Source organism: Sphaeramia orbicularis, chromosome 17 (assembly GCF_902148855.1).
Source record: "Sphaeramia orbicularis chromosome 17, fSphaOr1.1, whole genome shotgun sequence".
NCBI lineage: Eukaryota > Metazoa > Chordata > Actinopteri > Kurtiformes > Apogonidae > Sphaeramia > Sphaeramia orbicularis.
In genome coordinates this window covers 42,766,054-42,792,428 of record NC_043973.1, presented here as the reverse complement: position 1 = coordinate 42,792,428, position 26,375 = coordinate 42,766,054, and the positions used below count along the sequence as shown (strand labels likewise).

The 26,375-nt window shown below is 34.6% G+C and overlaps 1 protein-coding gene across 1 annotated transcript in view; it reads right to left on the bottom strand.

The window, feature by feature from the left end:
* Positions 1-3,475: 3,475 nt before the first annotated feature.
* The window catches only part of tgm1l1 (transglutaminase 1 like 1), a 67,376-nt gene continuing 44,476 nt past the window's right edge, over positions 3,476-26,375 (bottom strand). The window contains exons 9-14 of the mRNA XM_030160509.1: positions 26,039-26,231; positions 22,200-22,353; positions 20,702-20,986; positions 7,265-7,425; positions 4,166-4,302; positions 3,476-4,053 (exon numbers count right to left, since the gene is read on the bottom strand). Of these exons, the coding sequence (XP_030016369.1) occupies positions 3,909-4,053; positions 4,166-4,302; positions 7,265-7,425; positions 20,702-20,986; positions 22,200-22,353; positions 26,039-26,231 (1,075 nt within the window). The 3' untranslated portion in view covers positions 3,476-3,908. The remainder of the gene's footprint in view (positions 4,054-4,165; positions 4,303-7,264; positions 7,426-20,701; positions 20,987-22,199; positions 22,354-26,038; positions 26,232-26,375) is intronic.

Sequence of the window (26,375 nt, the reverse complement as noted above, 5' to 3'; positions counted from 1 at the left end):
TTTAAAAATTGGGCAGGAGGAGGGAGGAGAGGGCTTGCTCCGCTTCTTCATCAACACGTTAAGACACAATAAGGCAGTGGTTTCCAACTTTTTTTCGCTCGTGACCCCATTTTAACATCACAAATTTCTAGTGACCCCAGAACTGAGACTTTTTTTTTTTTTTTTGCTAACATTAATTTGTTTCTTATCATGTAATAGTTTGCTATACTATGTTGCAAATAAATGTTAATTTTAGACTACATTTAGTCTACAGGGTGGGGAAGAAAATTGACAATATTTTGAGGCAGGGATTGAAAGACAGTGTATGACCAATTAGTTTATTGAAAGTCATGAGAATTTATTTGCCACAACAAAATTTACATAATAGAAAATGTTTTTATTCTATGTGTCCTCCTTCTTTCTCAATAACTGCCTTCACACGCTTCGTGAAACTTGCGCAGGTGTTCCTCAAATATTCGGGTGACAACTTCTCCCATTCTTCTTTAATAGTATCTTCCAGACTTTCTCGTAATAGTTTTGCTCATAGTCATTCTCTTCTTTCCATTATAAACAGTCTTTATGGACACTCCAACTATTTTGGAAATCTCCTTTGGTGTGACGAGTGCATTCAGCAAATCACACACTCTTTGACGTTTGCTTTCCTGATTACTCATATGGGCAAAAGTTTGTGAAAAGGTATGGATAATAGTGTTAGGTATGATTATGACATCAATATATGTTTGGTTTCAAAACAATTGACGTAGTGCCTGCTGAGAAAAAACAACTAAATGTTCATTGTAAATTTTGCTTCCCCACCCTGTATATAATGTATATTATTATGGACAGAGGCAGAAAAGCCAGGTGTAGATTACTGCACACTATTTTCCTTGGTCAGGATATGTACTGTCAGTCCAACTTGTATTTACAAGGCTGACAATTAATACTGAACAAACAAGAACTCAAACTATGAATTATGAAAGAGCTGCAGCATCTGAAACTGACCACAATGAACATTTGACAGATAAACAGAACCACAGCGCTTCAGTTTCAGACTCACATTTTTTCATGTCTTTTATGTATGGGGATTGTCTCTGTCAACTCACCATATATTTTTTATTAGTAATTTTTTCTTCATTTTTTATCAGTTACTAGAAATTTCAGGCGACCCTATTTGAACTCTGGGTGACCCCACGTGGGGTCCCGACCCCAAGGTTGAAAAACACTGCAATACAGTTTGTATGTTTGCATTAACCCAAACAAAAATGTATATCATATACACTACCAGTCAAAAGTTTGGACTCACCTTCTCATTTAAATGACATGAGATGGAACTCAGATGGCCAATAAGTGCGCAGCATCACTGCAAACTCCTTTAAGACTTTTGGAAAACATTTCAGGTGACTACCTCATGAAGCTCATCGAGAGAAAGCCAAGAATGTGCAAAGCAGTAATAAAAGCAAAATGTGGCTATTTTGAAGAATCTAAAATATAAAACATGCTTTGAGTTATATCACACTTTTTTTAACTACATAATTCCATATGTGTTCATAGTTTTGATGCCTTCAGTGAGAATCTACAATGCAAATAGACATGAAAATAAAGAAAAACCAGGCGAGTCCAGACTTTTGACTGGTTGTGTAAATGTTATCACTACCAATGTATTCAATTCCCATCAATTACAGATTTAACATAGTTTGTCTATTTTGACCAAATAGTGAAAAAAGATTCCCTTTGACCTTTAAAACAAAATGTCAACTTCTCCAGAATGTAAATTTCCTGGACGATATCGATCCATTCTTCAGCTGTGGGTACTTCAGGCTTTAACCATTTTCTAGTGATAGTCACAAACTGCATTTTACACTAATTATTTACATGTATTGATAAGAGTAGTGGATCAGAAGTTATTAAACATTTAAGATCAGTAAATGCTTTTGGACACCGCATTGGGTTAATGTGGTTTTATGTGAAGTTATGTATGAAAAATACTGAATAAAAGGGATGAACATGAATATACGTATGACCTATGCGTCTGAACAAGAAAATGGAGCAAATTAGAATTCAGTGGTATATAGAAGAGAATTGCTTGAATTAACATTTAAAGGTAACATTGCAGAGGCATTAGATAATCAGTTCAGTCAAAGAGAATATATAATTGCTTTGTATAATTGTCAGCTTTAGGTCGCTGTAATTGTGCAATAGTCTGTACATAAATTGAAGGATTAAATGTAGGAAAGGTACGGCCATGGCCTTAAGCTGCAGAGCACAAGTGACTCAGTATGAATACAAAAAAAAAAAAAAACTCACATTGTACAAATGGAAGTGTGTCTCTAGATTAGATCATTTCAGCCTCTCACCTGTATGACCCGTAAAGACTTGCCTACTGTCAACACAGAGAGGAAATAACTCAGCAGATCACTCCATTTAAGTCTTTTATTACCAACACAACAGAGAGAATAAAAAACATTCCAGGTAGATAAATAGTATAATATTAATAAAATACTTCACATTGTATTTCGAGTGCTGAAGTTAAACAGACTAGAACCGGGTACAGCCGATCGTTGGCGAGAAATCACAGAAGTGGCAATCCAATTTTACAGGTAAATGGAATTGTGACGCTATATTCGATACATCTATCGAGCAAAAATCTGATATCTTTTCACTTTAGGGAATTACTAAAGCTACAGGCTCTGAAATGGAGGCAGTTTTAGCTTTAAGAATCCTAGTCAATGGCCAGTTAATACTGATTATTAAGATTATTTTAACATTTTCTTTCAACAAAATCACTTTTCAGTTAATTAACATAAAACAGTCAGCCAATATCAACGTCACCATCTTTAAAAAAAAAACATTTCACAGTACCCTTCCTTCATTTTTTTGCCACGTGAGGTTCATTTTGTCCCAAAATATTGTTCTTTTTCACATACTCTCCATGTAATCACAGGCTATATGGATAAACATACAGTTTTTACAGTTTCTCAAAAATGATGATGAACTCATATTCTGCACCTTCACATGGTTTGTTTTATGAAAGAGGATTAGGGCCACTGCAAAAAAAAAAAAAAAAAAAAATTAAGTTCTAATATATATATTTTTATTATTATGAGAAAAAAGTCAGAATTCTGAGATTAAGTCAGAATTCTGAGGAAAAAAGTCAGAATTCTGAGATTAAAGTCAGAATTCTGAGATTTAGGTCAGAATTCTGAGAAAAAAGTCAAAATTCTGGGAAAAAAGTCAGAATTCTTAGAAAAAAGTCAGAATTCTGAGACCAAAGTCAGAATTCTGAGAAAAAAACTCTTTTTTTCCCCACAGAATTCTGACTTTTTTGTCAGAATTCTTAGATTAAACTCAGAATTCTGAGATTAAAGTCTGAGAAAAAAGTCAGAATTCTGAGTTTAAAGTCAAAATTCTGCCTTTTTTTTTTCTCAGAATTCTGCTTTTTTCTCAGAATAATAATAATTAAAAAAATACATATATTGGACCTTATTACTTTTGTTTTCAGTGGCCCTAATCATCTTCTGTATTGTTCAGTGTTGACAAATGCTAGTTTCAGAAAAATCAACAGTATTTGAGCAAAATGTAAGTGGTACATTTCCAAAAATAAAAATGCTTGTTAATTAATGCACTTTAATGCATGCGTCAAAATCCTATGCAAATGTCCTCGCTGTCATTTTGACATTTAAAAAGCAAGGCACCATAATGGATTTATATTACTTCAAGTTAAAAAATAATACTGATAATGCTACAGTTGTTAATTGTCTATTCATAGTTTGAAAATAGAAAAAAATTTAAATGTGCTGCCGTACAAAATATAAGATAATTTAAGATACAGAAACTTCACTTTTAATATAATTAAAGGCGCTTACTTTATATCTATATCTTGAGAATTTGCATGAGAAAAAGTAGCGCTAAGCAAACTCGACTTCTGATTCTCATTGTTCAAGAACGACGATATCGGCCACTCCGTGCACTTGTGTGAGCTGTTTACAGTCCAGAGATGCCACCAGTTTCCTGGGTCCGGGTTGGGTGGGGACGAAGTGCTCCGTCAATGTCACCGTGGAGTGACCGCCGACATCACTGGTGGAGAAGAGGGAGGGGTGGAATGTTAGCGTAGGGCAGGGAATGTGGGAAATGTGTGGGTGACAGACAGAGGGATGGGAAAACAGAGGGAGGTATGGGACTGTCTTACCCCACGACCACTTCATGGCCCTTCTGGAGACCCAGACCTTCCACTCTGAAGATCACTCCCTTCAGTGTCCGAGGCAGCGGGTTGGTGAAGGTGATCTTCGCTGCCATCTCCTTTCCCACCACGGCTTCTCCCAACGGCTGCCAGAGGTGAAAGAGAATTAATGACCGAGCCATCTCATACTGGAATATGTTACCTCCAGAAATGATCTTAATAAGGAATCATGTTGTTTTTAAGGCACATCTGAAGAAATCTGTAATCAATAATGGAACAATGCTAAATTAATGTAACTATGTTTTGTTGTTGGTATTTTTTTTCTGTCTCTGTGCTTTGAAAATCTATAAATTGTAATAGTTTTACATTAAGAAGTAATCATGTTGTTTTTAAAACGAATATTAAGAAATATACAGGGTGGGGAAGCAAAATTTACAATATTTTGAGGCAGGGATTGAAAGACAGACAATAATAGACTAAAATCTACCACATAATATTGTGACATGTTGGAGGAGAAGCTAGGGCGAGTTTCCCAGCATGCATTAGGACAAACTACAGGGTGGGGAAGCAAAATTTACAATATTTTGAGGCAGGGATTGAAAGACAGTGTATGACCAATTAGTTTATTGAAAGTCATGAGAATTTGAGAACAAGAAAATTGACATAATAGAAAATGTTTTTATTCTATGTGTCCTCCTTCTTTCTCAATAACTGCCTTCACACGCTTCCTGAAACTTGCGCAAGTGTTCCTCAAATATTCGGGTGACAACTTCTCCCATTCTTCTTTAATAGTATCTTCCAGACTTTCTGGTAATAGTTTTGCTCATAGTCATTCTCTTCTTTCCATTATAAACAGTCTTTATGGACACTCCAACTATTTTTGAAATCTCCTTTGGTGTGACGAGTGCATTCAGCAAATCACACACTCTTTGACGTTTGCTTTCCTGATTACTCATATGGGCAAAAGTTTCTGAAAAGGTATGGATAATAGTGTTAGGTATGATTATGACATCAATATATGTTTGGTTTCAAAACAACTGATGTAGTGCCTGCTGAGAAAAAACAAATTGTAATTGTAAAATGTAAATTTTGCTTCCCCACCTTGTATAAACAATAACACTGGTCAACAACAAATTTATTGTTTAAGTTTTTTGAGCTGATTTAGGATAATTTTGGTGTGCTGAATCCTAAAATCACGTTAATTTTGCTCAATCAGGTCAACTTTCTGAACTATGCTACATATTGGCTTTTTAACATTTTTGCTTACATTTATGGGCATTTTCACATCATATGATACAAAATTCTTTCATATTTCTTGCAATAAATGAGTTCTGAAGATTTTACTTTTGCCAATTTATGATGAATGTTTTTTTTAAATTACAGGTGAATGAAATGGCTTCGACTAGAAGATCTTGCAAAAATAAGCCTGACGTATTCTGCTACATCTGCGGTGAATACACCATTGTACCTAACAGGAATCAAGTCACAAGTTTCATAAAGTGTGTTTACCAATCTTATTTTGGTATTAAACTTGGTGACCAAGATAAAGTTTGGGCGCCACACATGGTATGCGAGTCATGCACCGAGTACCTGCGTCAGTGGACCAAAGGCAAGAAGAGTTCTCTGAAGTTTAATAAATACATCCTGTTTGAAAATGATTTTTTTTTTTTCTTAAAACCTATTTTGGGAGAGAACTATATAAAAAATCAACTGATAAAGTCACAAAAATGTAATCAATTTTGTGAGAAGATCAAATTTTTCAAAATCAAATTAGCAAAAAGACCTGATTGAGAAAAACAGATGTCATTTTTGGATTTAGCGGTGCAAAATGGTCCTAATTCAGTTGAAAAAACCCAGACAACTTGCAAAAAACATTTTTTTGTAACCCAGTGTAATAAAATAATGCTAAATTAATGTGACTACGTTTTGATTTTTCTGTCTTTTTTTTCTATGTGCTTTGCAAATGTACAAATTGCAATATTTTTATCATTTTTAATAAGTAATCATGTTTTTAAAGCACATCTTAAGAAATCTACAATCAATAATGAAACAATGCTAAATTGATGTAACTACATTTTTTTTCTTATTTGTTTTTTTTTCTCTATATATGCTTTGTAAATGTATACATTGTAATAGTTTTATATCGAGACGTAATTATGTTGTGTTTAAAACAAATATTAAGAAATCTGTAATCGATAATGAAACAATGCTAAATCAATATAACTATGTTTTGTTTTGTTTTGTTTTTTTCTATGTATGTGCTTTGTAAATGTAAAAATTGAAATACTTTAATATTGGGAATGGACCCCTGGAAGAATAGTATGTACTTTGGTACACACTAATGGGGATCCTTAAATAAATAAATAAATACATACATACATACATACATACATACATAAATAAGTTTGTAAGTAAGTAAGTAAATAAGTAAATAAATAAATAAGCCTTTTCAGATAGTGAAAGTTTCAAATGAAGCTTAAAATAGAAATGAGAAAATTGTGACAGTAAATTCACCCATGGAGACCCAACAATCCACTACTGACCAAAAGCATCTACTGATCTAAAATGTTTAATACCTGTATATCCACTAATCCTATCAATACATGTAAATAATTGTTGTGAAATACAGTTTGTCATCTTTTCTCAGGTTTTTATGGTCATCAGATATGACCCATTTGGACGTTCAGAGGCTCCGTAGTTACCGTGGAAACACCATCATCTTCTACAACAATGATTCACCAGTAAAACCCATGGAGTTTCACAGATGACAGTAGTTTGAAATGTTTATTTTTGTATTCAGTTATTGATATCTTTGCTGAAAAAGTCACTTTTTTTCCCCAAATTTTCTCTGTTTTGTTGATAGATAGATAGATAGATAGATAGATAGATAGATAGATAGATAGATAGATAGATAGATAGATAGATAGATAGATAGATAGATAGATAGATAGATAGATAGATAGATAGATAGATAGATAGATAGATAGATAGATAGATAGATAGATAGATAGATAATTTATGATAAATCACTTAAGTAAGCGTTAAATAAAGAAAAAAATTTAGTGTTGCACTGGGTGTTTATGGGTTAAAATCCCATCAACTTCGTACCATGATGTTGAGGTCAGGTGTGCGGAGCCTGAAGGTCGTCTGGTTGGCTAAGACCTGCTGGGTTTCAGTGACTCTTCCAGACAGGGTCAGCATCAGCGCTGCCTGATCCACCAGCTGGTTTTGGTACTGTTGGTAGGGCAACACCCAGTCGATGATCTTCTCTGTGCAAATAAAGAAAGAAAAGGGGTTAAACTCTGTTGGAAACCACAAATAGAATATATCAAACGCAAAATGTCCAAAGCTGTTGCGATTCTTTATAAAACTCGAGACTTGTTAAGCAAAAAATGTTTGCATATGTTGTACTGTTCACTTGTAATGCCATATATGTCATACTGTGTGGAAATATGGGGCAATGTGTATAAGACTAATTTAGACCCAATAATTAAACTCCAAAATAAAGCTATTAGAGTCATAAACAAAGCTGGTTATCTCCAATCAAGTAATCCACTTTTTGTAGAATCTGGTTTACTAAAATTTCTTGACATTGTATATTTAAAAACAATGGAATTTATGTTTCGCGTTAAAAGTAAACACCTTCCTTTTTGTATTCAGAAAAATTTTAAGTTAAGAGAAGGACATTATAATTTAAGAGGGATGTTTGTGTTTGAAAAAGGTAAAGTAAGAACAAACGTTAAATATCACAGTGTTTCAGTTATTGGTGTCAAGCTATGGAACGAACTGAAGGATGAAGTGAAACTGTGTAGCTCACTGTTGAGTTTCAAAAAGAATTTAATTGGTGAAATTATGAAGGGCTATGAAAGTAATATGATTACAAAATAACTTATTACACTGAATGTAGTATAATTTAAGTTTAAGTATTTATCTGCTGCAACTTAAGGTGTGGACATGGACTAAGGATGTAAATAGGAGAAGCAGAAATAAGCCTCCAGCTTCAGCTTCTTCCTTTTTCAGTTACAAAATGTGTTAATTTTATGTTTGTTTGTTTGTTTTTTAATATGTAGGTGTTTTGTTTCGTTGTTTTTTTTAATATGTATGTGTTTTGTATTTTGTATTTAACTGAAATAAACATTCATTCATTCATTCATTCATTCATTCATTCATTCAAACATATGGTTCACAGACCAAAACTAGCCCACCAAAGGGTCCAATCCAGCCTGTGGGATGAATTTGTGAAATACATGTGTTAAAATCGTTGTAGTTTAGGTTCCACATTCAGCCCAGTTGGATCTAAAGCGGGTCAGACCAGTAAAATACTAACATAATTACCTATAAATAACGAAAACTCCAAATTTTTCTCTTTGTTTCAGCGTAAAAAAGTAAAATTACATGAATATGCTTACATTTGCACTTTACAAAAGGGAATAAATAACATGAACAACCTGAAATGTCTTAATAAGTCAAATAAGTGCAATTCTAACAATACTGCCTGTTACTAAATGTTCTGTGCATTTGTACAGTCGTGGAAAAAATTCTTAGACCATCAAAAGTCATCAGAAACAATGATTATGCAATCAAGTACTAACTCCTGTGTGTATCATGTGACTAAAACAGACAGAAAAGAAAACATGGAATGCCTAGAAGCACTGTTTTTGTCAGTACAATGCCATAGATACTGATGTAAGAACTGAAGTGATTTGGGTTATTATCAAGAAAACCATGGAAAACGGATAGATACAGGGTGGGGAAGCAAAATTTACAATGAACATTTAGTTGTTTTTTCTCAGCAGGCACTACGTCAATTGTTTTGAAACCAAACATATATTGATGTCATAATCATACCTAACACTATTATCCATACCTTTTCACAAACTTTTGCCCATATGAGTAATCAGGAAAGCAAACGTCAAAGAGTGTGTGATTTGCTGAATGCACTCGTCACACCAAAGGAGATTTCAAAAATAGTTGGAGTGTCCATAAAGACTGTTTATAATGGAAAGAAGAGAATGACTATGAGCAAAACTATTACGAGAAAGTCTGGAAGTGGAAGAAGCAACAAAAAACGTACCAAAGCTTTTATTAAAGCTCTCAAATCCAAAATCCTAAAGGATCCAACCGAATCCATGAGAAAAATGGTAACTGAGCTTGAGGTAGACAACAAGACCGTTAGAAATGCAGTAAAATAGGATTTGAAGTTAAAATCTTACACAAGAACACCAAAACACTTGTTGACAACAGCAACAAATCCAACTTTAGCAATTTTTGGGAATCATGTTTATGTCCGCCTTCTAGCCCAGATCTAAACCCTCTGGATTCTGCTATTTGGGGCGTTTTAGAACATGCTACCAATAGAACATCACACAGCAATGTCGACTTTCTTAAAGATACTATTAAAGAAGAATGGGAGAAGTTGTCACCTGAATATTTGAGGAACACTTGCACAAGTTTCAGGAAGTGTGTGAAGGCAGTTATTGAGAAAGAAGGAGGACACATAGAATAAAAACATTTTCTATTATGTACATTTTCTTGTGGCAAATAAATTCTCATGACTTTCAATAAACTAATTGGTCATACACTCTTTCAATCCCTGCCTCAAAATATTGTAAATTTTGCTTCCCCACCCTGTATCAGCTTTGAAATTAAACTCTTATGAGCTATTTTTGTTGTTATCATTATATTTGTCCAAACTAATGTACCTTTAGTTGTACCAGGCATTAAAATGAACAAGAAATAGAAGAAAACAAGGGGTGGTCTAATATTTTTTTCCGTGACTGTAGATCAAAATTGTAATGCACATGTATAAATGATAAACTGAGGCATAATATTGATAAAATTGAATTTATTTTTGTTAGGAAATTTCATATTGTTCATGGTTCATATTATTGACATTTTTTAAAGGATAGTTTCCATATGTAAATATTTTCATCATGTAATTTTACTTCCTTTTTTTTTTACTCAAAAAGTTTGGAGTACTCATTACACTGGTCTACAATTTTTTAGAAATGATTTGCTTCAGACATTAAATGTGCTAAATGTTACGTATTTTAATAAGATTAATTGGAAAATAAATGACAAAAGTGCCGGTTTGCTGATGTTTTCAAGGTATATGATTAAGTGTTATTACACATATATATTGGTTTATGTACATTTATATAATAGTTTTATAAATCTTCCACTAAATAGAACCTGTAAAGTGAATGTATTCTAATGTGCAGACAGTGTTTTGAAGTAGATCTTGTAGCTCTGAGACAAATATTCCTTTTGAGTCAAACCCATTCTCTCGTTAATTCTTGAATTTCACATTTTGACCCAAGGCTGTATCTTGGAAAGTTCAGCCAACCAACATTTTTTGCTTGATTTTTCTTTATCAGTGACTCTCATGTGGTAAAATTTCATTACTTTTATTCTGGAAGCATTTTCCTTGTAGACCAGTGTTATTTATAGGTTATTATGTTATTATTTGACTGTTCTGACCCACTTGAGGTCGTATTGGACTAAATGTGGAACTGAAATGAGTCTGACAACCCGATTTAGATTTTTTAATTAGTAGCAAATGGAGTATTTCCTCTAAAAAAAATAAATAAATAAAAAAAAAATCGCTTTCCCTGACTGTTCTTCAGCACCTAATTTATCAAAACATGCCTCAGTGAGTTCTGGACAGACTACTCCTATTGTGATATAATCTGTAATTCAGTGCATCATCCAAGAGGAAGTTTCACAAAAGTATTTTAAAGTGGTTTAGTCTCAGTTTTGCTCTTATATTATTCTAGGTTTGAGACGGTGTAACAAAAATCACTGTCAGTTAAAATAAACGCCGCCATCAGGTGATGAAAAAAAGCAGAAAATAATTGAAATAAAGATCAAAAAGGAGGCTGTCATTTATTAAGTCTGACTCAGTTAAGCCTGGCAGAAGAGTTATTATAAGCGCTAAGCCCTGGCACATTAAAGCGGCAGTGTTAAATAGTTTTTAGTTCCACTGCACAAAGAAATCCATAATTACCTTTCAGCATATTATAATTCAAGTGGTCAAGAGGAAAAATGAGACTAATGCACCTACTCTGTGTTTTCAGGGTGCAGAAATAATGTAATAATCTTCCTTATAATGCAGGTTTTCAGACAGGTACACTGTAAAAAAAAAAATCTGTAATTTAACAGAATTTTCACGGTTTATTTTACAGATGTTTCCTATATTTTTAAGATACAGGAAAATATCAATGAAATGACAAAAACAGACTGTGATTTTACATGTCAAATGTAAAATAGCATGAAAAAACTGTAACTGAATAACCATAAAATTTCCATTTTTTAAAAGAAATTTTTTCTTTTTTCACAGAAAAATACGGTTAAAATACATTTGCAAATGTATCATAATTTCACAAATATTACTTTTCTATGTATGAGATTAAACTGTTAATTTAAAGTTTAATACTGTAAGGAAAATAAAAATAATAAAACGAGATAAAATTACTGACAATTAACCGTAAAAGAAGTATTTGTTCTGTAAGTTTAACAAGACTTGTTTGTTAATTGACAAATATATTGTGTAATTACAGGAGGTTTCACAACAAAAATGTTGAATAAATGTATTTTTGTGAATGTCTAACATGTATAAGCACTGATAAACTGTCCAAATACAGTTTTTTTCAGTGGATTGGACAACTTAGTCTCCCTGAAAATTATTTATATGCATATTTAGAGGTAATCTGATTGTTTTAATACATGTAAATATTCTTTATTAAATGTTAAAAAGTAAAAAAAAAAAAAAAAAAAAAAAAAAAAAAAAAAGCAAAATCTCATGTAAAGTTAGGGCAAAAAACTGTATTTTAATTAAGGAAAATTATCGTATTTTTATGAGATGGTTATTTTCTGTTATTTACCAGTATTTTTTTGGCGCCCCAGCTTCTGGAATATTACAGGGTTTTTTTTGTTTTTTGGGTTTTTTTACGTTTTTTTTTTTTTTTTTTTTAGTGTAGGAGGGTTGAATATATGATTGACAGCTGTGAATACCTTTAACTCTTTAAAACCTGACGTGTCATCACTGACGCACCCTATGCATATGTAGTTTAGATTCACTGTTTGTGCAAATGGAAAAATTCCAGTGGTTTCTGAACCCTGAGACGTTTGTGCTTTATAGGTTTTATTGGGTCATTACTGTACTAGAAGCTGGAGAAGAAGCTGTTTTAGCAGAATTACAACATGCAGTAAATTGTAAATGACTGTTAGATTTTGAAAGTTCTAAGTGAAAACCCTGGTGCTAAAAGTAATGAAATCTCAAAAAAAAAAAAAAAAAGTCTGTTATATATATATAATATTTAAAGGGTGGCTAAACAAATACAACATGTTTATATGCTCAACTTGAATTGTCCAAAAATGTGACTTTAGTACTTTTAGTACCAGGGTTTTCATGTGTTCTGGAAAAATGGGCAAATGGACTCACTCACAGCATTTTTTTTTTAACTTTTTATAGTTAAAATAAGAAAAAAAAAATGGGCCATTTTAGGTTTAGGGTTTAAAAGGTTAAATAACACTGATTCAGTCATATATGATTTGGATACAATCCTTTTCTATTCTCTGTCTTTTGATAAAGAATCTTGGAAAAATGGCTTCACTTTTCTATAACAGAATTAAATGACGTTAGGTTATACGTATACATATATAGTCTTTTGATTTAATTTTGTTCTGTTGCAAATGTTTCCGGAAAGTAAACATGTTCTGCTGGAATTCACAAATTAGTGGCATGATGAGCCTTTTTTTTTTTTTTTTTTAATTGGAGGAAAGTATATTTACCCAAGAATTCAGAGTAGATCTGTCTGAAGTCTGTTTATTAATTAGATTAACCCATAAAGACCCAGCGCTAATTTTGTGTCAGCTCCCAAATGATTTTTTTTCTCTATATTTAACATTTTCTAAGTGATTTATCACCATTTATTACAAAATAATCCTCTGTATTTTGCATTTTGCCAGTGAAATCATCAAATATTTCCAATGTTTAATGTACTGATTATATAGATATTCATAAAAACTCAGATTAAAGTTGTGGGTTATTATATCAGAAACTGAGAAAACGGAAGAAAAAGTGACTTTTACAGCAAAATCTGTAAGTAACTGAACATAAAAACAAGTATCTCCATCCACTGTCATTGATCCAACTTCATGGGTTTTACTGGTGAATCAATGTCAAAATATCCACAGTTTTAAAGCACAATCATATGGTCTGGTCACAGTACAGGGTGGGCGGGGCTTATTGGTAATTGCTGGGCCATTCTATCATTAGCTCTTTACCTTTGTTTGTATGTGTCACTTCCATTACCATTGTTAGATTTTGAAAGTTCTAAGTGAAGACCCCGGTGCTAAAAGTAATGAAATCACACAAAAAAAAAAGTCTGTTATATATATAATATTTAAAGGGTGGCTAAACAAATACAACATGTTTATATGCTCAACTTGAATTGTCCAAAAATGTGACTTTAGTACTTTTAGTACCAGGGTCTTCATGTGTTCTGGAAAAATGGGCAAATGGACTCACTCACAGCATATTTTTTTTAACTTTTTATAGTTAAAATAAGAAAAAAAAAATGGGCCATTTTAGGTTTAGGGTTTAAAAGGTTAAATAACACTGATTCAGTCATATATGATTTGGATACAGTCCTTTTCTATTCTCTGTCTTTTGATAAAGAATCTTGGAAAAATGGCTTCACTTTTCTATAACAGAATTAAATGACGTTAGGTTATACGTATACATATATAGTCTTTTGATTTAATTTTGTTCTGTTGCAAATGTTTCCGGAAAGTAAACATGTTCTGCTGGAATTCACAAATTAGTGGCATGATGAGCCTTTTTTTTTTTTTTTTAATTGGAGGAAAGTATATTTACCCAAGAATTCAGAGCAGATCTGTCTGAAGTCTGTTTATTAATTAGATTAACCCATAAAGACCCAGCGCTAATTTTGTGTCAGCTCCCAAATGATTTTTTTTCTCTATATTTAACATTTTCTAAGTGATTTATCACCATTTATTACAAAATAATCCTCTGTATTTTGCATTTTGCCAGTGAAATCATCAAATATTTCCAATGTTTAATGTACTGATTATATAGGTATTCATAAAAACTCAGATTAAAGTTGTGGGTTATTATATCAGAAACTGAGAAAACGGAAGAAAAAGTGACTTTTACAGCAAAATCTGTAAGTAACTGAACATAAAAACAAGTATCTCCATCCACTGTCATTGATCCAACTTCATGGGTTTTACTGGTGAATCAATGTCAAAATATCCACAATTTTAAAGCACAATCATATGGTCTGGTCACAGTACAGGGTGGGCGGGGCTTATTGGTAATTGCTGGGCCATTCCATCACCTTTGTTTGTATGTGTCACTTCCATTACCATTGTGGAAATACTTTATATTATAAGTTACGCAGACTATCAATTCGATAGCTACTATGTGTAATATTCATCAGTTTTCTTATCTGTTTACTGTCTGTTATTTACATTATTAGGACTCTAAACAGATGTAATCTTATCATTAAGGAAGCAAAAGTAATGTGTTATATTGTATAAATGAGATGTGGGAATGGGATTTAATACGTTTTCTTCTTCCCACTCCTTTTCAAGCAGTACATATTGAATTTATTTTGTTATTACAAGTGTACATGGCAATTGCTATATTGTCTTGATCGCCTCTATTTGTTAATTTATTTGCTCTGCTATTAGTTCCTTGTACACAGAAAAGTTATGTTTTTTTCTTCTGCTGGAAACAAATTAATAATAAAATAAATACACGAATAAATACATATATAAATACATAAATAAATAAATGTTGTAGAAGATGATGGTGTTTCCATGGTAGCTACAGAGCCTCTGAACATCCAAATGGATCATATCTGATGACCATGAAAAGATGAAAAACTGCATTTTATGTTAATTATTCACATGTATTGATAGGATTAGTGGATCGACAGGTATTAAACAGTTTAGATCAGTAGATGCTTATGATCAGTGGTGGATATTTGGGTCTTTATGAGTTAACCCTCTAAACCCTGAGCCTAAAATGATCCACCTGGACTTTTTTTTTCTTATTTTGACTAAATAAAAGGTTAGAAAATATGCTGTGCATATGCTATGCAACTGATCCAGAATGCTGCTGCGCGAGTCCTCACTAAGACCAAGAGAGTGGACCACATCAGTCCAGTTCTGAGGTCTCTACACTGGCTCCCTGTCTCTCAGAGAATAGACTTTAAAATTCTCTTACTAGCATATAAAGCATTGAATGGTTTAGGCCCAAAATACATCAGAGACCTTCTAGTCCAGTATGAACCATCCAGACCACTCAGGTCATCTGGTGCAGGTCTGCTCTGTGTTCCAAAAGTCAGAACTAAACATTGAGAATCAGCGTTCAGTTTCTACACTCCATATATCTGGACCAAACTACCAGAAAATATCAGGTCTGCTGAGAGTCTGAGTTCTTTTAAGTCCAGGTTAAAGACTCACCTGTTCACTGCTGCCTTTGACTAAAAGGCTTTTGACTTTTTAAATTTTATATTCTCTTTTGAAACTCTGCACTGCAACTTTTACTTTAATATGTGTGTGTTTTTATTTATTTATTTATTTTATTTATTTTTTTATTTTTTATTTTATGTGTTGTTTTCTTACTTGCTGTTTTTAATCACCTTTTATATGTTTCTTTTATAATGTTTTAAATGTGTTTCTTTTTGTTTCTTTTATTTCAATGTCCTGTGTGAAGCACCTTGAATTGCCTTGTTGCTGAAATGTGCTATACAAATAAACTTGCCTTGCCTTGCCTGTGAGTGAGTCTGTTTGCCCATTTTTTTCAGATTTTTCCACTTTTTTCCCAGATCTTTCAAAGTCTAGCAATTATTTACAATTTACTGCATGTTATAATACTGATAAAATGGCTTTTCTCCAGCTTCTACTACGTGAGTGAAATTACCGAAATGACCCAATTAAAACCTATAACGTGCAATGTCTCAGGTTTCAGAAACTGTTGGAATTTTTTTAAATTGCACAAACAGTGACAGAGTTACATCCACCCAAACTGCACATGCACAGGGTGTGTCAGCGCTGACACGTCTGGGTTTAAAGCAGGGGTGTCAAACTCATTTTAGCTCAGGGGCCACATTAAGCCAAATTTGATCTGAAGTGGGCCGGACCAGTGAAATTATAACATAATAATATTAGTGGTGGGCAGCGATTAAAATTTTTAATCGCGATTAATCGCATGGCTTTCTGCAATTAATCGCGATTAATCGCATAGTTGTTGTGGGGGGGGGGTTGCGCATCAACAGCATGTATTGCCTTTCAGTGATATTCCAGACTGGAAGTACTCCGGTGATAAAAATAATTGCACGTCAGTGCTTCCAAACACCTGTGTCCTTCTCAACCCCACCATCTGAAGACATTTAAAATGAAAATGTCCATGTAAAAAACCACTACTTTTACACATGTTTATGTCCCCACCAGTGTATTTACAGTTGTGAGTGATTGACAGGAGTCTTAAGCCCACTAATCAGTACTAATACTAATAAGCCCATTAATATGTGATGTTCAGTTGTTCAAAGCAAGCAAAAGGGGCCCTGAAGTGGTCAGAATAAGTTGGACTAACGTATGTTTTGTCCTTTCCGTGTTACTGTAGTTAGTTCGGACATAGAACTAACAGACATGTTTCTTTCACTCTGTTTGTATGGCCCCAAAAACGTTTGCCTGTGAGTATTTTATGTTCAGTTGTTGTAAGAATGAATAGTATCAAATATCTCTGATGTGAACCTTTGTTGCTGAATAAAAAGACGTTGTAAATCTTTAATTAACCTGTAAATGCTAATCGTTAGCGTGTCTATGGATTTTCCCATTCAAGTTAGCATCGAGATAAAATGACTGCTAATACAACATTCACATCGTAAATGAGTAAAGGTTAGTTCAAAGGCTGACATATTAGACCTAAACACGACCAATGAATTTACAAAAACTTAACATGAGCCTGCATAAAGAATTAGCAACCCATCTGCGACTGCTAGCATAAACAAATTAGCTTAAACATCAGCATTACTTGTAAAGTTCGTCGGTTTTCTCCTCTCAGCTGCACATACACACAGCACCGGTGTGTGGACCGGCAAAATAAAAGCATGAGTTTCAAAATAAGAGTCCGTATGTATAAATCAACTAAGACTTGCTTGAAAGGCAGAACAATAATAAAACGGTGTTAACGTGAGATAAAAAAAAAAAAAATTGTCGGCGTTATTTAATGAATGCGTTAACGCGGTAATAACGCGTTAACTTGCCCACCCCTAAATAATATATAAATAATGCCAACTCCAAACTTTCCTCTATGTTTTAGAGCATAGGTGTCAAACATGCGGCCCAGGGGCCAAATCCGGCCCGCCAAAGGTTCCAGTCCAGCCCTTGGGATGAATTTGTTAAAAGCAAAAATTACTCTAAGATATTAACAATCCTTTTAGTTCAGGTTCCACATTCAGACCAATTCAATCTCATGTGGGCAGGACCAGTCAAATACTATCATAATAACATAGAAATAATGACAACTCAATTTTTTTTTTCTTTGTAAATTTCAATATTTTCATGTATTTACACTAAAACAAAGTATAATTTCGCAAAAAATGTGAATAACCTAAACAAATATGAACAACCTGAAATGTCTTAAGAAAAGAAAGTGCAATTTATAACAAGATTCTGTGTGTTATTAAATGTTTTGCGTGTTTGTAGAGCCACTGTGATCTGGTAGTTATAACATACATATGTAAATTGATAAACTGAGGCAGAATATTGTTAAAATTACACTTATTTTTTCAGTTTGTTCATGTTATTCACATCTTTTGAAAGGATAGTTTGTAGATGTAAACCTGTTCATCATGTAAATTTACTGTTTTCGCTCTAAAACATAGAGAAAAGTTTGGAGTTGACATTATTTATATATTATTATATTATTATTTCACTGGTTCTCGGCCCACTTCAGATCATATTTAGCTGAATGTGGCCCCTGAACTAAAATGAGTTTGACACCCCTGTTTTAGAGTGAAAAAAAGTAAAATAAGCAATGAAAATGTTTACATCTACAAACTATTCTTTAAAATAATGTGAATAATATGAACAAACTGAAATTTCTTAAGAAAACTAAGTGCAATTTTAACAATATTATGTCTCAATTTATCATTTACATATGTGCATTACAACTTACAGATCACAGTGGACCTACAAATATATAAAACATTTAATAACAGGCAGAATATTGGTAAACTTGCACTTCAGACATTTCAAAATTTTCATATTTGTTCAGGTTATTTGCGTTTTTTTGTGAAATGATAGTTTGTTTTAGTGTAAATACAGTTAAATGACATGAAAATATTTACATTTATGAAGAGGAAAATTTGGAGTTGTGAGTATTTATAGATTATTATGATAGTATTTTACTGATTTGACCCATTTGAAATTAAATTGGTCTGTATGTGGAATCTGAGCTAAAATGATTAATATATTTAGTGTAATTTTTGCATTTCACAAATTCATCCCAGGGGCCAGACCAAGGTTATTATCGTTAACAAAAACTAATGAAATGATGAAAACTAGAATTGAAAATACATTTTCGTTTATTGAAATAAATAAAAAACTATAATTAAAAGAAAAAAATGATAACTAACTGAAACTGTATTGTGAGCTTACAAAACTAACTAAAACAGATAAAAATGATGGATAGAATTTCCTTCATTTTTGTCTTTGTCAATGTCGGATTGATACGAAATCGATTTTTTCGCTCGAGCAATTTTAGCTGCTGGCATCATAGGACACTTCATGGTCCATCACTTCTGGTCACTTGTTCAGAGTCATTTTCTCATCCCCACTCTACCTGGAAACATGGAGACTAAAGTTGGGAGGAAGCAGCAGAGTCCTGTCTGGGATTTATTTGAATACAACGGCAAAGAAGAGAAAAGATACGACAAAACTAAAACTGAAACTAAGCATTTAGAAGAAAATGAAAACTAATAAAAACTACCAAACCCGCTCTAAAAATGAATTCAAACTAACTGAATTAGAGAAAAAAAAAGTCAAAACTAACTAAAACTAAACTATAATGAAAAATTCAAAACTATTCTAACCTTGGGCCAGACTGAACCCTTTGGCGGGCTGGATTTGGCCCCCAGGCCGCATGTTTGAAACCTCTGGTTTAAAGAGTTCAAGCCTTAGTTGAGGTCTATTCCTGAGGATTTACTGCTTCATCCCGTCTTGAATTGTTTTAAGCAACTGATAATTGTAGATAATTTAACCTGTTTAACCCTGACCATATTTTCAGGGGAAAAACGCCTAAAAAGACATACCCAAAGTAAATGAAGAATTCCTTCACAATAATAAGGTTCATATGGATGTTCTTGGTGTCTATGGACATTTAGAGACCTCACAGAATCTATTCCCATTGTCTAAAATATTGTATCTACAGTCTACTCTCGTTAAACCGCCCGCCGTTATACCGCCATTTTCGCTCACCGCCGACCAAAACCATTGCACAAAAATCCCCAATGCATTATTCCATTAGCTACCGCAATTTCCGCCTATCGCCATCCGCCAGCCCAGTTCCACGCACAAACAACACTTATACCATTGATTTCCCGACCGTTATACCGCCAGCGTGATTGCCATCGAGTACACATAAATTTTAACAATGCACTGAAACAAACGCGCCAGACGCTGATCGCGACAAGCTACGAGTAGGTCTACGGAACGGCCACCGTTCATTTATCGCAGAACACTCAGTAGGTCAGGATGTCGGGAAGAGGACGTGGGATTAAGCTAAAGCCTCAAGATGATGGGGTGTCATTTCCCGACACGGTATAATAATGCTTAAAATGTTTCCCCACTTTAAATGATCCCTTACAACATAACAGAATCAAGATTTATTTAGAAACGCAATTAGAACGGGTTAACGGAGGCAGCATAGACATCATATAGTAAAGACATGCACATTATGGACGCAACCCGTTTTAACGCCATTTTCGCTATACCGCCAATTTGGCCGTTAACGGAAGTTGGCGGTATAACGAGAGTAGACTGTATTACTATGCCTGAGTAAACTGTAACAAACTAAAAGAGAAATTAGAATTTTTTTTATCCTCGCCTGTTTTTTTTTCGGCTGGATTGACGATGATATCCATAAATTAATTGTTTGTGTCGGAGGTTTTTAATAGCGTATATTTCACCCCACAAAGATTAAAAATCATGTTTGAACATTAAAGTTTGCACTAAAATACACTTTTGATGTACTTTTATTAACATTAGGGTCTAAACTTTGAGCAAAAGTTGAAAAAAAACATCCATTGTCCTGATTTATTATATTTTTATAGTAGATGAATATTAATATAACTTTTTAGACCTGCGGGCGGGCCGACAGGGCTAAAGGGGTTTTAAGCTAAGATTCCAAGCATATGGATCCAGTGGTTGTAATGAATGCAACCTGCTGCTCAATAATAAATACTGTTTACAGTTAATATGTATATTAAATCTGTGTTGGATGCTAACCTTCCTCAGGCAGCAGCTCCACAGGCATCTCCTCCTTCTTAATGGCGCCCCTCAGGACCCCAGTGTAGTACATAACAGCCACCTGACTATGCAGCACAGTCCGACGAGGCTCCGAGCTCAGGTTCTTCAACACGATGCTTAGCTTGGCGTCGGCACCCATCTTGGGCCCCTCACCCTCCATCCTCACCTCCACACACACATCCTCTGCTCTGGCCATGGAGTAGACTTCTGGTTTGCTGCCATAGCGACTGGCAGTCTCCACAGAGATGCGCTCCTCTTCCGAACCTGAAGGGGTGGGGTTGGGGGGTGGGGGGGTGGGGTAGAAGGTGAGTATAGGGTGGGGAAGCAAAATTTACAATGAACATTTAGTTGTTTTTTCTCAGCAGGCACTACGTCAGTTGTTTTGAAACCAAACATATATTGATGTCATAATCATACCTAACACTATTATCCATACCTTTTCAGAAACTTTTGCCCATATGAGTAATCAGGAAAGCAAACGTCAAAGAGTGTGTGATTTGCTGAATGCACTCGTCACACCAAAGGAGATTTCAAAAATAGTTGGAGTGTCCATAAAGACTGTTTATAATGGAAAGAAGAGAATGACTATGAGCAAAACTATTACGAGAAAGTCTGGAAGTGGAAGAAGCAACAAAAAACGTACCAAAGCTTTTATTAAAGCTCTCAAATCCAAAATCCTAAAGGATCCAACCAAACCCATGAGAAAAATGGCAATTGAACTTGAGGTAGACAACAAGACCATTAGAAATGCAGTAAAATATGATTTGAAGTTAAAATCTTACACAAGAACACCAAAACACTTGTCAACAACAGCAACAAATCCAACTTTAGCAATTTTTGGGAATCATGTTTATGGCCGCCTTCTAGCCCAGATCTAAACCCTCTGGATTCTGCTATTTGGGGCGTTTTAGAACATGCTACCAATAGAACATCACACAGCAATGTCGACTTTCTTAAAGATACTATTAAAGAAGAATGGGAGAAGTCGTCACCCGAATATTTGAGGAACACTTGCGCAAGTTTCAGGAAGCGTGTGAAGGCAGTTATTGAGAAAGAAGGAGGACACATAGAATAAAAACGTTTCCTATTATGTCAATTTTCTTGTGGCAAATAAATTCTCATGACTTTCAATAAACTAATTGGTCATACACTGTCTTTCAATCCCTGCCTCAAAATATTGTAAATTTTGCTTCCCCACCCTGTACACATCACTCTGTCCGAGGTTTGAGGATTTATTGACAGACACAAGAGATATGGTGTCTGTTCGTTCCAAACAAAGCAAACACAGAGGTATATTTTGAGGGGAACAGCTGCAGGGTCATGTGAGGAAAAGCAAAAGGGAGAAAACTGATACATGCAGCAGAGAGTTATTAAATTATACTGTAATATGGTTTTAAAAAATGGATAATAATTCTGTCTGGGTCTGGATATCTAAAGCAGAACTGCAATTAGGAAATTAAAAAATGCCTGCTGGTACCTTCTGGGTGTTTGTACAGGTGTGTGATGTCGGCCCGTTCTTCAGAGCCCACTGCTTTAGTACTGATGCAGTGGCCAACAGCTTTCTTCTCACTGTGGATCTTACTGAAGGTACCATCCAAGTTCCTCTGCCAGTAGATCTTATCACTGTTGACCTGAGGAGAAAATATAATAATAAAAAAAAAAAGGTCATGAGAAGTTATCTTATAATGATCAAATATTTGGTAACACTTTATAGTAAGTACACACTATGAAGCTTTAGTTAAATCACCCAAAAAAGGTGAAATGTAGAGAAAAATTCAGTTGCAAAACAAATATTTCTGAGTCTTTAAGGGTCAAGGTCTAAAAGTACTAATACTGCGCTGTGAAATCTCAAAACAAACCAAAAAGTCCAAAAATCAAAAGCATGTTACAATCATCAAAATGTGCTTAAAATATGAAAAACAAAAGTAGTAATGCAGGAAAATAGTCACGGTCAGGGTTTTACTGCTGGATTAATGTGTGTTGCATTTAATGCTGTAAATATTTCAGGTAATTTTATTTAATTTATGATAAGAATGCACTGATTCAGAATGCTTCATTGTTATTTACAAAGAAATGTTCATAATTATAAAGATACTTAAAGGCTTTCAGTTCTTCACATTCATCTATGGATAAACACAGATTTGCAACACAAGTTTATGAAAAAAATATGTTTATGTAACACAAGAGATAACTATCTGCTGCTGCCTTGCATGAAAAGGCCTCTTAAATGCCAATACTGATGTCCAGATGATATATCGGTGCATTTCTGCCTTTTATACTGTAGAGGATGCACATTCTTATATTATTCTCATAAGATTTGCTGTTCAGATCATCAAAATATGCTCTTTGAGGGATTTTAAGTAGCATATAAGGAGGGGAGTTGTTTTTTTTTTTTTTTTTTTTTTTATCAGGCCATGAAAGAGCATTTAATCCTTCATCTTATCACAAAAAATGCAAAATGAAGAGAGATGTGTGGGGTTGACTGGACAATTATATAAAGTAACTACAGACTGTAGAAAGCTCTACAATCGAAAGTACAAGTGTGTCAAGTGTGTAAGATTATATCAGTGGCGATTCCTCATAGACTGCAAGGGAAGCGAAAATGAAATGGTTAAATATGTTCGGTTGTGTTGACATTTCATTGACTACAAATGTGTTAGAACACGTTCATCTCACAGACGAGTTCGTTCAGAATCAGCTTTATCACAAATCAACGGACGCGATGTTGTTCACTTCTCATACATTCCCGTTGCGCTGTTTTCTCTTTCGATCTCTGCTCAGTGCATTTGTCCGTAGACACTCAGCGTCCATGCACTTCAATGGGACTGAGTGGAACAGTTTTTTTCATCGCCTCAAAACTGGACGGTAATTGGATAAATGTCACGACGTTGTCCCGCCCCCGGACACTTGGCGTCTCTGGGGGTGAATGGAGCTGTGGGCGGAGCTCGGCCGGGCTGGATGCTGGGCTTCCACGTGCTGATTGGATGATCAGTCGAAAGGCTGAATCCCGTTTGATTGACAGCTAGTTTGAGATCTACTCCTTCACTGACACAGTTCAGTTTAATACCGCCGCGCATTCTGCTGTGAAATCAGAGAAACCACTACGAAATTACTTGTTCATTTCTTGCACTGTAAATAAAACACACTCATTGTACTTCCTTGTTTCAATTTAACATATTTTCAACGTTTTCTTGTTTACTTGGTACGATAAGGTCACTGACCATTTTCTTAAAAAGGAACGGAGGGACGAATTTATGTTTCACCCTTTCATGCACAAATTATGAGAAACTTAATCAAAATTTTTTCCTGAGTGTTTTTATTCCTCTTTAGGCATGAAAAAAACAATGCGACTGAAAATTTTCTTTGAAAAATAAATAAATTAATTAATTAAATAATATAAAAATTTGAATAACATTAAAAAAATTATAATGAAAAAAAAACATTCTTATGAACCTATTTTTCATGAATTTGCAAAAATGTCCACTCAGCTGGACACCACACATTTAATTTTTGACACACAGAAATATGTATTTACTGATAAACTATGTGAAAACTATGGGGAGAGCTTGTGATTCTGGGGGTTTATGCTCAGGAGAGATCTACATAATGTTACCAATTCATGTCAGAAAAGATATGTAGTGTCTTAAAACTTTAATAAAGATATGTGTTAAAAAAAAATAACAAAAAAAAAAAAAAAACGAAAAGAACAACAAAACCCATGAATATACAAGAGAACAGCTCTAGAATAGCTTTCCACTGTAGTGACCAGTATGCATGAAAGGGTTAAATAACTTGACTTTTTTTATGTAAGCCGACAATGAGCTTCCCCTGTCTGAAAGACGAGCAGCCACCACTGGATTACATGTGTATTTGTATGTTGTGTGTATATGTATAAACGTATGTATGTGTATACAGATGTATGAGTGTGTGAATAGATACAGGGGTTGGACAAAATAATGGAAACACCTTCACCTCAAGATGATAATGCCCCCATCCATACAGCTAGAATTGTTAAAGACTGGCATGAGGAACATTCTAATGAAGTTGAGCATCTCGTATGGCCGGCACAGTCCCCAGACCTCAACATTATTGAGCATTTATGGTCAGTTTTAGAGATTCAAGTAAGACGTCGATTTCCACCGCCATCGTCTCTAAAAGAGTTGGAGGGTATTCTAACTGAAGAATGGCTTAAAATTCCTTTGGAAACAATTCACAAGTTGTATGAATCAATACCTTGGAGAATTGAGGCTGTAATTGCCGCAAAAGGCGGACCTACACCATATTAAATTATATTTTGTTGATTTTTTAAGGTGTTTCCATTATTTTGTCCAACCCCTGTGTATAAATATAAGAGTAAAGTAAAAGGAAGAGGGAGATAAATATATATTATTACCTCCGCCAAGGAATGGCAGAAGTAATGTTTTCATCAGGGGTTTGTCTGTTTGTTTGTTTGTTTGTTTGTTTGTTTGTTTGTTTGTTTGTTAGCAAGATAACTCAAAAAGTTATGAACGGATTGTGATGAAATTTCTGGGAAATGTTGATTCTCGCACAAGGAACAAATGATTCCATTTTGGTGGTGCTGGGGGTTGATGAAATTTGATGAAATGATTTTCTGAGTGCTTTTCTACTTTTCTAGTTTATGTTTTGCTTGTTCATATATGTTGTTAAATTTCACTGCATGTTCGGAATAAATCACTAAACTAGAAGCACTCAGAGAGCGCAGACCTCCGCCAAGGCTGATCAGTGGCCCCCCCTGTGGGCCCCCCCACGGCAAGGAGGTTTTGTTTTTGCCAGGGTTTGTTTGTTCGTCTGTTTGTTTGTTTGTCTGTCCGTTAGTGTGCAACATAACTCAAAAAGTTATGGACAGATTTTGATGAAATTTTCTGGTCTGCACCCCCCCCCCCCCCCCCGATCACCACCAAAATTTAATCATTTCTTCCTTATCCCATTTCCAACAAACCCTGAAAATTTCATCAAAATCTGTCCATAACTTTTTGAGTTATGTTGCACACTAACGGACAGACAAACAAACAAACAGACAAACAAACAAACAAACCCTGGCAACTAGAAGCACTCGGAGAGCGCAGACCTCCGCCAAGGCTAATCAGTGGTCCCCCCCCGTGGGCCCCACCCACCCCCGATCACCACCAAAATTTAATCATTTCTTCCTTATCCCATTTCCAACAAACCCTGAAAATTTCATCCAAATCTGTCCATAACTTTTTGAGTTATGTTGCACACAAACAAACAAACAAACAAACAAACACCTCCTTGGCGGAGGTAATCAGTAAATTACAAGTACAGGTCTCCACTCACCTCAGCGAAGACAAAAGGCGTGTCATGTTTGAGGTAGACCTGGCCTGAGCGGATGGCGTTGATCGAGGCCGGTCCGCAGCGGAAGATGCCCTGGCTCGTCTCCTGGGGGGTGGAGTCAACCGCCTGCCAGCCCCCGTTACCGGGGGGCAGGTCGGGCCTGGCCATCCAGCAATCGTTCCATACATGGAAGTTCCTACAGATGCAAGAACAGCATTAGGAACTGATAAAACGACCCCTATTTCTAATACGCTACAGCTTTTAACATTATCATAATTTGCTTATCTTTAAAGAGAAAGAGTTGAGGATGAACAATGGAAAACCTTATCTTCGCTAAGCC